At 43.6% G+C, this 11,496-nt stretch overlaps 1 protein-coding gene across 1 annotated transcript in view; it reads right to left on the minus strand.

Moving 5' to 3' along the window:
• The window catches only part of DEPTOR (DEP domain containing MTOR interacting protein), a 179,528-nt gene extending 169,151 nt beyond the window's left edge, over nt 1-10,377 (minus strand). Inside the window, exon 1 of the mRNA XM_002759264.7 lies at nt 10,232-10,377. Within this exon, the coding sequence (XP_002759310.1) occupies nt 10,232-10,353 (122 nt within the window). The 5' untranslated portion in view covers nt 10,354-10,377. The remainder of the gene's footprint in view (nt 1-10,231) is intronic.
• Between the last annotated feature and the right edge of the window lie 1,119 nt (nt 10,378-11,496).

Genomic DNA, 11,496 nt, shown 5'->3' on the forward strand with positions numbered 1-11,496 from the left:
GAGAGCTAGATGGGTAGTTATGTGATAAAGCAATATAGTAAAATGTTAATTGTGGAATCTTAAGTGGTAGACATGAGTGTTCACTGTAAAATTCCTTAAACTCTTCTCTACATTTGAAATTTTTCATCGTACAATGTTAGAGGAAAAAGCTCTAGTTCACTCTTACTGCTTATACTTGGATGTCCTTAAATACTCTGTGATGACTTCTGGATCTTCAAGTATGGCAAGAGAAAAGTTCCTTATTATGGCGTCAAGGCATGCTGCTCCTCTCTCATGATAATTTAGGCTATGCTCACTGTGTATAAAAGTAGAATTTGTTTCTACCGTTGGAATTTATTTTATCGATGACTGGTTTGTAGAATAGATCGGCAATGTGGAGGAAAATGAGTCAGAGTCAAACATTAGGTCATTCCCTCAAAATCACATTCCTAAACAGCTTTGTTATTGTCAGTTCCTCAGAACAAAATAGGAAGAGCTTTGGTAAAGTCTTATTCTATCAACCACACTATAACTTGAGATGATTAAGGGGTACTTCACACTTCAATGTAAAACACAGTCATATCCCAGTACAGGGAATATACCCTGCTTTTGGCAGTGAATATATCCCGTGTACGTCCTTTTCATTTACAGGAAAGTTAAAGAGGGCCAGGCACGGTGGCTCACGCCTATAATCCCAGCACTTTGGAAGGCTGAGGTGGGCAGATCGCGAGGTCTAGAGATCAAGACCAACTGGCCAACCCCATCTCTACCAAAATTACAAAAATAAGCTGGGCATGGTGGTCCATTTCTGTAGTCTCAGCTACTTGGGAGTATCACTTGAACTTGGGAGGCAGAGGTTGCAGTGAGCCAAGATCACGCCCCTACACTCCAGAATGGGCAACGGAGTGAGACTCTATCTCAAAAAGAAAAGAAAAGTTAAAGAGTAAAAAACAAGGACAGGGTCCAAGTTTATTCCATTTTCCTTTCCTCCTGGGAAAGGAGAAAGAAACTAAGAAGCAAAACAATAGTTCCTTGAGTCAAGAAATTCAGGCCAGGAATGGTAGCTCACATCTGTAATCCAAGGTGGGTGAATTGCCTGAGTTCAGAATTTCAAGACCAGCCTGGACAACATGGTGAAACACTGTCTCTAATAAAACACAAAAAATTAGCTAGGCATGGTGGTGAGCGCTTGGGGGCCTAGCCACTCAGGAAACTGAAGCATGAGAATTGGTTGAACCCTGGAGGCAGAGGTTGCAGTGAGCTGAGATCACGCCACCACACTCCAGCCTGGGTGACAGAGAGAGACTCTGTCTCCAAAAAAGAAAAACACAAAAAGAAATTTCCTCTTTACTACACTCATTATGTGTTTAGAAATAGGGCACAAACCTTATCTGTATGAGGAACTTGTATTTTAAGTAGCAAACTAAGTCAAGATTCTCAATAGAAACATGTGCTCAATCCTTTAACATGAAAAAAAAAGCCAATCCTTTAAAAGTAATTTTTTTCTTTGCAAATTTGCCTCTTCACATATTGGTTGTTCTTAAACCAGCACATATTCTTTATATCTACACTGACCCCATTCTACACTATCTTCTTTGCTTTCATACACCGCTCACCACTCACACCATATTCCTCCAGAATTTCAATATTTGTTAGATGTTGGTCCAACTTCATACATAATAAAATGCTACTGGCCAGGTGCAGTGGCTCATGCCTGTAATCCCAGCACTTTGGGAGGCTGAGGCAGGCAGATCATTTGAGGTCAAGAAGCTTGTGACCAGCCTGGCCAACATGGTGAAACCCCGTCTCTACTAAAAATACAAAAATTATCGAGGTATAGTCCCAGCTACTGGGGAGGCTGAGGCAGGAGAATCGCTTGGTCCCGGGAAGCAGAGGGTGCAATGGGCCAAGATCATGCCACTGCATTCCAGCCTGGGCAACAGAGTGAAACTGTCTAACTCTAACCTAACTCTAATGAAACTAGGATGACATGTAAGGAGAGAATGGCCATGGGAATGTTCATTTGTTTCTTACAACTGAAGTCAAGGTCAGAGTAGCTACTGAGCATACAGTGCTAGGACTAGTCCTTCTGAATCCTGCCTGCTCTGCACAGAAAGAACAGGGTTCAGTCCTCTGTAGCTGTAATAGTTTTACCACCCAAAGGAGAACCTCATGGAGCTGGATCGTCTAAACAAGGCCAAGACTTAGACACGTACTGGGCCAAGGCTTGACCAATACAGAGCTTCTGGATGAATATCAGAACCCAAGATCTACAGGTAAAAGTATCGCAGGGAGATGGGAGGACATAAGGATGGAAACAAATACACACAAACAAATCTGTAAGTAGCAGCCTGAGAGTAAGACTTGCGCCTGGAGCCTTCCTCAGCTGCTACCTACCTCCTCCTCTGCAGCTGCTGCAGGCCTCCCCAAGCTAGAGGCCATGACATGTGTTCCCTTTTTGCCACACCCTAGCAACAGCTGTTATCCGGAAGCTGGAAATACTGAAGGATTTCTTGTCTCATACTGCACGGTGTTTTTCCTCTTCTCATCTCCCCATCCAACCTTATAAACATTTTTAAAGCTACCCAAAAAGTGATTCTCTGCAGCCAGCCCTGATCAAAATAGCTCAAGTTGATCCTGAAGGTACCACCTTGCAAGCATGCTGTCTGTCCCACTAAATCCTCTCCCCAACTCCATCTTCACTGTGCCCCCCATATATCTAATGATCCATAAAAACAATCACTGACATAAACTTCTAAGTTTAGTTAAGGCCGATAATGCTCAGATTTGGTACCCACCTCTTCTCAGTACATAATGGAACACGGAGAAGTATAATCACCATGTGAAAAGAGGGACTGATTGTTCTTTCCTTTGTCATTTCCTAATCACTAAACTCATGGAAACCAACCACTTAAAAGCCACCAACGAAGGGGAAATGAACTGACTCAAATCAAAGCTAGAAAGAGCAGGACAGGAAGCTGGTGGCAGTGGCCTCTAATATCAGCACTTTGGGAGGCTAAGGTGGAAGGATGGCTGCAGTCCAGGAGTCTGAGATCAGCCTGGGCAACATGGCGAGACTCTGTCTCTACAAAAAATACAAAAATTAGCTACGTGTCCAGTTGTGATGGTGTGTTACCTGAGTCTCAGATACTTGGGAGGTCGAGGTGGGAGGATTACTAAAGCCTGGGACCCAGAGGTTCCAGTGAGCCAAGATCATGCCACTGCACCTGGGTGACAGAGTGAGACCCTGTCTTAAAAAAAAAAAAAAAAAAAAAGGCCGGGCATGGTGGCTCACACCTGTAATCCAAGCACTTTGGAGGCCAAGGCGGAAGGATCACCTGAGGTCAGGAGTTCAAGACCAGCCTGACCAACATGGTGAAACCCCGTCTTTAAAATAAATAAATTAATTAATTAATTAATTTAAAAGATATGACAATGTATTTCTTTTTCTAAAATTAAAAAAATTTTTTTAAATGAAAGGAAGAACAGAACAGGACAGAAGAATGACTTCCCTTCACCTTGCATTCTCCTTTTTTTTTTTTTTTAAAGGTTTATTTAACTTATTTTCAGGTTTATTGATTCCAAAGCTAATGGAAGCCATAACTTAAATATCAGCAATGGCCATTTAGAAAAGTAATTACAAGGCCAGGCACAGGGGCTCACACCTGTAATCCCAGCATTTTGGGAGTCTGAGGTGTCAGGAATACTTGAGGTCAGGAGTTTGAGACCAGCCCGGCCAACATGGAGAAACCCCATCTCTACTAAAAATACAAAAATTAGCCGGGCATGGTGGCGCACACCTGTAATCCCAGCTACTCAGGAGGCTAGGGCAGGAGAATCACTTGAACCTGGGAGGTGGAGGTTGCAGTGAGCCAAGATCGTACCACTGTAGTCTATGTGGGTGACAGAGTGAGACTCTGTCTCAAAATAAAATCCAAGAAACACTCTACATACATTAGGCTGTTGACCACTGACTCCAAATATAGGGATTCTCCATTGCCTAAAGCTTTTCTTTTTTAAAAATCTGTACTGACAGTAATTTCCTGACTCCAGGACATCTTCTCTGCTGTTTGGGGAATAAAACTGCAGTACTAGCTTCTGAGGGGACACCCCCTAAGACAACCAACCGTAAAGTTCCTTAGGTTCCTACTTGTATAAGATGAATTATTTCTCCTTTTCCTGTTGTTGATCCTCTAAATTCCTTATCTCATATTTGATTTATTATAGCTTGGTCTTTGGTTGAATGGCTGATTTTTATCTTTTTTTTTTGAGACAGAGTCTTGCTCTGTCTCCTAGGCTGGAGTGCAGTGGTGCCATCTCAGCTCACTGCAACCTCCGCCTCCCTGGATCAAGTAGCTGAGACCACAAGCACATGCCATTACACCTGGCTACTTTTTTTCTATTTTTAGTAGAGACAGGGTTTCACTTTGTTGGCCAGGCTGGTCTGGAACTCCCAACCTTAAGTGATCTGCCTGCCTCAGCCTCCCAGAGAGCTAGGATTACAGGCCTAACCCAGCATGTCCAGCCTGATTTTTACCTTTTTTCTGAACACTACATTAGCATTTGCAAAGTAAATTCAGGAAAGCAATTCAATATTTATTAAAGACGTTTTATTAAAAAGGCAATAGCAAGCCTGTAAGAGCTGAAAGGCAGCCTGTTATAGAAAAAAAGGTAAAGATGACAAACAATTTGAAAGAACTGCATTTCCTCCAACTTAGCTAACTAAAGTCATAGTCTAGTAAGTTGCTTTTAGGAAGCCAGCCTTAGTGATTGGATAAGATTGTTGTTTCGCACATTTCGTCTTGGTAGAAGAGCAAAAGTGAAATGATTAATGCATTTTCTCTTTTTAAGCATTCTCTTTTTGATACATTCTTAATTCTCCTCCCTACCCAACTCCTATTCTCACAGATGGCAAAATAGAACTGCAATTTATCTTCCCGTTAAAATCGTTACAAATACCCAATCAGTGGAGTCCAAATTCACTTTCAAAACCACATGTCGAGAAAGATTGAGTTTAATAGTGAATAGAGAAAGTGACAATCCTACTTTGTCAAAATATAAATACTCACAGGAATAAATTAGATTTTCCCCAACAGAGTGGAAAAACTACTTGTCTACTTTTTTGCTTACCAAAGTTGCCACACTAGAATGTAATATTCTCATATATGTGATTCTGTTTTAAAGAATGACTTCCGTTCACCTTGCATTCTCTTCTTTTTTTTTTTTTAAGGTTTATTTAACTTATTTTCAGGTTTATTGATTCCAAAGCTAATGGAAGCCATAACTTAAATATCAGCAATGGCCATTTAGAAAAGTAATTACAAGGCCGGGCACAGGGGCTCACACCTGTAATCCCAGCATTTTGGGAGTCTGAGGTGTCAGGAATACTTGAGGTCAGGAGTTTGAGACCAGCCCGGCCAACATGGAGAAACCCCATCTCTACTAAAAATACAAAAATTAGCCGGGCATGGTGGCACACACCTGTAATCCCAGCTACTCAGGAGGCTAGGGCAGGAGAATTACTTGAACCTGGGAGGCGGAGATTGTGGTGAGCCAAGTCATTTTTTTTTTAAACCCTCTTAAGTCACTAGCTGGGAACACTATTATAGTTTAGCATACTGCTTAAGAGCAGAAACTCTCAGCTCGACCATTTTCTGGCTGAATAATCTATGGCTTGTTGGTTTAAATAATCTTTTCCTCAATTTTTTAATCTACAAAATAAAAGTAATAAAGGCATCTACTACACAGAGTTGCTATGAAGATTAAAGCCATTAGTATATATAAAGTGCTTAGAAGAGTCCTTAGCAAAAAAAAAAAAAAAAAAAAGAAGAGTCCTTAGCAGGTAATAGGTGCCATATAAGTGTTATTATTATTATAATTGCTATCATTGCTGGAAAGAGAATAGTAATATTGTTGGACTTCTTTATTTTTATTTATTTATTTATTTTGAGACGGAGTCTCACTCTGTTGCCCAGGCTGGAGTGCAGTGGTGTGATCTCAGCTCACTGCAACTTCTGCCTCCTGGGTTCAAGCAATTCTCCTGCCTCAGCCTCCCGAGTAGCTGGGGACTACAGGTGCGTGCCACCATGCCCAGCTAATTTATGTATTTTTAGTAGAGATGGGGTTTCACCATGTTGGACAGGGTGGTCTCAAACTCCTGACCTTGTGATCCACCAGTCTCAGCCTCCTAAAGTGCTGGCATTACAGGCATGAGCCACTGCGCCTAGCCCTTTATTCCATTTTATTGCTGAATAATATTCCATTATATGGATATGCCACATTTTTTTAATCCATTTATCAGTTAATACATATTTGAGCTGTTTTCCATTTTTATTTATTTATTTATTTATTGAGACAGAGTCTTGCTCTGTCACCCAGGCTGGAGTGTCATAGTGTGATCTCAGCTCACTGTACTTTCTGCCTCCCAGGTTCAAGCGATTCTCGTGCCTCAGCCTCCCACATAGCTGAGGCTACAAGCGTGCACCACCACACCCAGCTAATTTTTGTATTTTTACTAGAGACAGGGTTTCTCCATGTTGTCCAGGCTGTTCTTGAACTCCTGACCTCAGGCGATCCACTCATCTCAGCCTCCCAAAGTGTTGGGATTAACAGGTGTGAGCCACTGCACCCAGCCCTATTTTTGATTATTACAAATACTGCTATGAACATTTGTGTACAAGTTTTTATGTATACATGTTTTCTCATTTCTCCTGTTACCTACCTAGAAGCAGAATTTCAAGGTCATATAATGACTCTATATTTAATATTTGAGGAGCCAACAATTTTTTTTTCGAAAGTGGCTATACCATTTTACATTCCCACGAAGCAGTGTATACGGGTTCTAATTCCTTCACATCCTCCCAAACACTTGTTATAACCATGCTGGGGTCTGTGACGTGGTATCCAAATGCATCTTTAAGATGCAAAAACAGAAATACATTGGGCAAGGAAGTAAAATCTTTTATGACAAGAGAAAGATGAAGGAAATTAAACAAAGGGTCCTGCAGTTAAGCTGAAAAAGGAACCAAGTGATATTTTTAGGTCTGTTAGTTCCTTGTTCTTATACAACCAATTGCCCTTTAGAAAGTGTCAGGATTGTGGAGCTAGCCTCCAATCTCACATCTGGAGGTTACGGTGGTCATAACAACACACTTCTTGCTTTATTGATTTATTTTACAAAGTTTCTTCCTGTATTGCACTCTATTTGATCCAATACCACAAATCTTCTGTGGGAAGATATTATTATTCCCATTCTGTAGGAAAGGGTGCTAAGAACTAGTGAGGTTAAGTGACTTGCTTAAGGGGGCATAGCTATAATTAAAGAAAGAAAAAGAAATGGATAGAACTGGGGCTCGAGGCCAAATTTTTTATTTCCAGTCCCAGTCCTTGGTTTCCTCTTATGTCCTCCACCTCATCTTTGATGACCCAGAATGTAATGTAAAGCAAGAAAAAGCAGAGGGGAACTGGGAGTGTGTGAAGCTCTTAGAGGCAGGAGGCTTGCACATTACAAAGCACTTACAATCCTGCAGAGAGAGGGCAGCTGCAGACAGAAGAACGCTTTGTGAAGTGACAATAATGACTGAACTCTCAACCCTCCAATAACTAGAAAACCAGGCATACGACCACTTTAATTTCTAAATTCTGCCTATTATACTACTCTGTACTAATAGAAGTATATCGAATACTTATAATATTCATTGAACTTCTTACTAAGCAGTTACTATGCGCTAGTTACAGTGCCAAAACAGTTGAGATTAAAAAAAAAATAGAGAGCAATGATTAAAATTTTCCAAAGTAGAATTAAATGGCTAATATTTACCAAGCCTTTTCTTGAAAGAGGAGTGTCATCAGAATAATATTCCATAGAAAAGGAAACTGAGGCAGAGAGGCTAAACGTATTGTCCTAAAGTTACAGAATAAATGGTGGAGGCAGAATAAGAACCCAGGCAGCCTTGTTCGATATCCTGTGCTCTTCACCACCACACAATCTTTCCTGCCAGATCTTGCTTGGCTGGAAGTCACACAGGGTGATGCAGAGAGACCAATAATCCTAATTAATTCCAGGAAGTATTTGTTGAATGCTCATTAATTCATGAAGCCCAGGGGCAAATTCTCACAACAACTATATGAAATACATTCATCTTCATTTTCTTTTTCAAATGTGGAAACAGAGACTCAGAGGAGTGAATTTACTTATCCCAGGTCAGAGAACTCTACCTTAGCTAATGTTGACCTGGTGCTTAATATGTATGTATCAGAAACTGTTCTAAGCACTAACTCACCTAATCCTCATTGTAACACTCTGAGGTAAATTCCATTATTATCCACCATTCTTCTTTTTTTTTTTTTTTAAGCAGAGTCTCACCCTCTGTCACCAGGCTGGAGTAGTGGCACGATCTGGGCTCACTGCACCTCCACCTCCCAGGCTCAAGCGAGTCTCCTGCCTCAGCTTCCTGAGCAACTGGGACTACAGGCGTGTGCCACCACGCCCAGCTAATTTCTGTATTTTTCATAGAGATGGGGTTTCACCATGTTGGCCAGGATGGTCTAGAACTCCAGGCCTCAAGGGATCCACCCACCTTGTCCTCCCAAAGTGCTGATTATGGATATGATAACTTGTCCAAGGTCCCACACTAGTAAGTAGCAAAGCCAAGATTCAGTCTAGCTTAAAGTCCTCCTTGAAACAACTTAACACTGATACTTGCTTACATAATGGTGAAGCAGTCATTCAAACCCAGGTCTAACTCCTGAGTTAAAGGATGGCGCTCAAAACTGCTGCAGTGAAGAGAGTGCTAGAAAAGAGGGGAATAACAGGTGCTCTGGGGACTGTGAAGAAGAGGCACTTAAAAACTGCATTTTGAAGGAAAAAGCGCTTGCTGGACAAAAAGAGCCATCACAAAATTTAGTATTTGTAAAAGAAACAAAAAGCAAGTAACCCTATCCAACGGAAGACTTTTAAGAAGGTGGCCCAGTAATGAAGAGCAAAGAAATTAAACTTAGAAAATGTTTCACATTAAATCAGAAAAGTCTTATTTTAATGTTTTCATTAGAAAGTACTCTTGATGAAGGAAAACAAGTTTGTATTCCCTTTAATTTTGACCACATATTTTAAAAAATCGGCAAAGAATGGATACGTGCAATTTGCCTTTTGTAACGTTAAAAATCAGTTAATTCTGACTTCCTATATTGGTCTTTTCCCGAGATCTTTGCAAGATACTCTTTCAGGTCTTGAAGCACAGCCATTTAGAAACCAAAATGAGTAGGGGAATTCAAGCTAAGAACTAGAAGGAACAGGGGCCCTCACAAGTTGTGGCTCAAACGCTGCAGAGCTGGGTTTTCTTTTTCCCTGGCAAACTGATTTATGACCACACGAAGGGCAGCTGCGGAACCAGTTAGACCTTAAGTCCGATTGCCAAACAGCCCTAAAGGAAGGACCAGACAGGGATGGGAATGGCAAGGGGGGGTCTGGGGGTCGTCGCTTGTTCTCAAGTTTCGTGAGACGCGGCAAGTCCTAATTCTTGCAGCAGCCAGGGTCCTCATGAATCCCGCTGCCCCAAACGTGCGAGCCCGGGGAGTTGGCACAGCCTCAAGGCAGCCCGACAAGGTGCCTCCACGCCCCCTTGCGGACCCAAATGATTGAGGATGATGTGCCGGTTAACTGATAGGTGCAGGGTTTCAGAAATGCTCTCTCCATTTAGCCCCACAAAAGCCCTTCAAATGAGGCGCGGTGATCAGCCCTATTTTACAGATGGAAAACACCGAAGCTCAGGGGAGTGAAGGAAGACTTGTCAGCAAGAAGGAAAACCTAGTGAAGGCTATCATTGGTCTTGCTCCTCTCACTCCTCTACTCAAGGAGTAGAGGGGCTGGGGTAGCCTTGAGACCCCACATCAACCCCTCTTGCTCTCTTGGCCCGGAGGCCTGGCGGCGTGCAGGTACCCGGGAAGAGGGAGAGCGCGGTGGGTGGCAGGGACTCTGTCCCGCATAGGGCTGCAGCAGCCAGTTTAGGGCGCAGCGCGCACCACCCGCTCGTTGGCTTCAGCCCAGCAGCCCCGCGTGGCGAGTCCCCAGGGAGCTGGGCTGCAAATGCTGAGCGCGGGCGCACAGACGACCATCCACGTGGGGCGCCCGCAGCTGTCCGGGCGCCCCACGCGAGTCGCAAGCCACGAGCCAGGGCGCGCGTGCGCGCAGCACTGCAGCGGGCACGGGTTGGCAGTGCCACCGTGAGCCCACCCGCTGTGTCTCTTGCCTTACCGTAGCTGCTCCCCGGTGACCAAGACCTCAGCCATGCGCTCCAGCTCTCTTTGCTGCGCCCCGCCGCTCCCGCTGGTGCGGCTGTCACTGCCAGCGCTGCCAGCGCTGCTGCCCTCTTCCATGGTTGGAGCCGCGCTGCTACCACTGGCTCCGCTGTCCGCCGAGGGTTTGGGTGTTCGGATCAGTCTGCCCTCACTGACGCCTCCCCCGCCATCTTTGTTAGGGGCAGCTCCACTGCTCTGACCGGATTGGTTGAAGAGGGAATCCCTGTAGGTAGGCAGAAGCGCTGGGCTAGTCCGGCCTCAGACACTGGAGTTTGGGGGCGTGGCTAGAGCCCCTCGTGGTCGGGGGGCGGAGCCGATGGAGGAAAATATAAACATCTGGGCGGGGCGCTGCATCCTAGCTGTGTGTGCGGCTGGAGGCTGAATTTGGTGAGCTCTCTTTACCCACAAAGCTCATGCTATGGAACCATGGGGAGAGGCCTGGAAGTTACTAGGGAAGTGTGAAGGCGTTTTTATTGTACGTTCCATACCCCAAGTTGCCAGAGAGCAAAACGTAATAACAATATAGCCACATGGTTAACTGTGAAGGTTATACATTGTCACTACAGAGCAGGAAGAAATTAACCCTTCTTCTGGCTCCAGCCTCTTTCACCAAAGACAACTTGTTTGCCTTATGACGTAATCAATAAGGAATGCCGGCCTAGGAATCTGGCTGACCTGGGATCCAGCTCCACTCCTGTATTGTCCTATTTAAATGTGTTTAGTTGTCCCTTACAAAATAAAAATAATTTGGGCCGGGAGCGGTTGGCTCACGCCTGTAATCCCAGCACTTTGGGAGGCCGAGGCGGATGGATCACCTGAGGTCAGGAGTTCGAGACCAGCCTGGCTAACATGGTGAAACCCCGTTTCTACTAAAAATCCAAAAAATTAGCTGGGCGTGGTGGCGCGTGCCTGTAATACCAGCTACTCAGAAGGTTGAGGCAGGAGAATCGCTTGAATACAGGAGGTAGAGGTTGCAGTGAGCCAAGATTCCACCATTGCACTCCAGCTTGGGCAACAAGAGCAAAACTCCATCTCAAAATAAATAATTAATTAAAAAATAATAATTGTGGCTACCACTTTTTGACATTAAAGATACTTCAGATATGTTATTACCTCATTTAATTATTACAATAAATCATAAAATGGGTATTGTGTTTGTTTTGCATCAGGATGCAGGCTTGGAGAGGTGAAGTTATTTGTCTAAGGCAAGCAGATAATAAT

This window comes from Callithrix jacchus, chromosome 16 (genome assembly GCF_049354715.1).
Source record: "Callithrix jacchus isolate 240 chromosome 16, calJac240_pri, whole genome shotgun sequence".
NCBI lineage: Eukaryota > Metazoa > Chordata > Mammalia > Primates > Cebidae > Callithrix > Callithrix jacchus.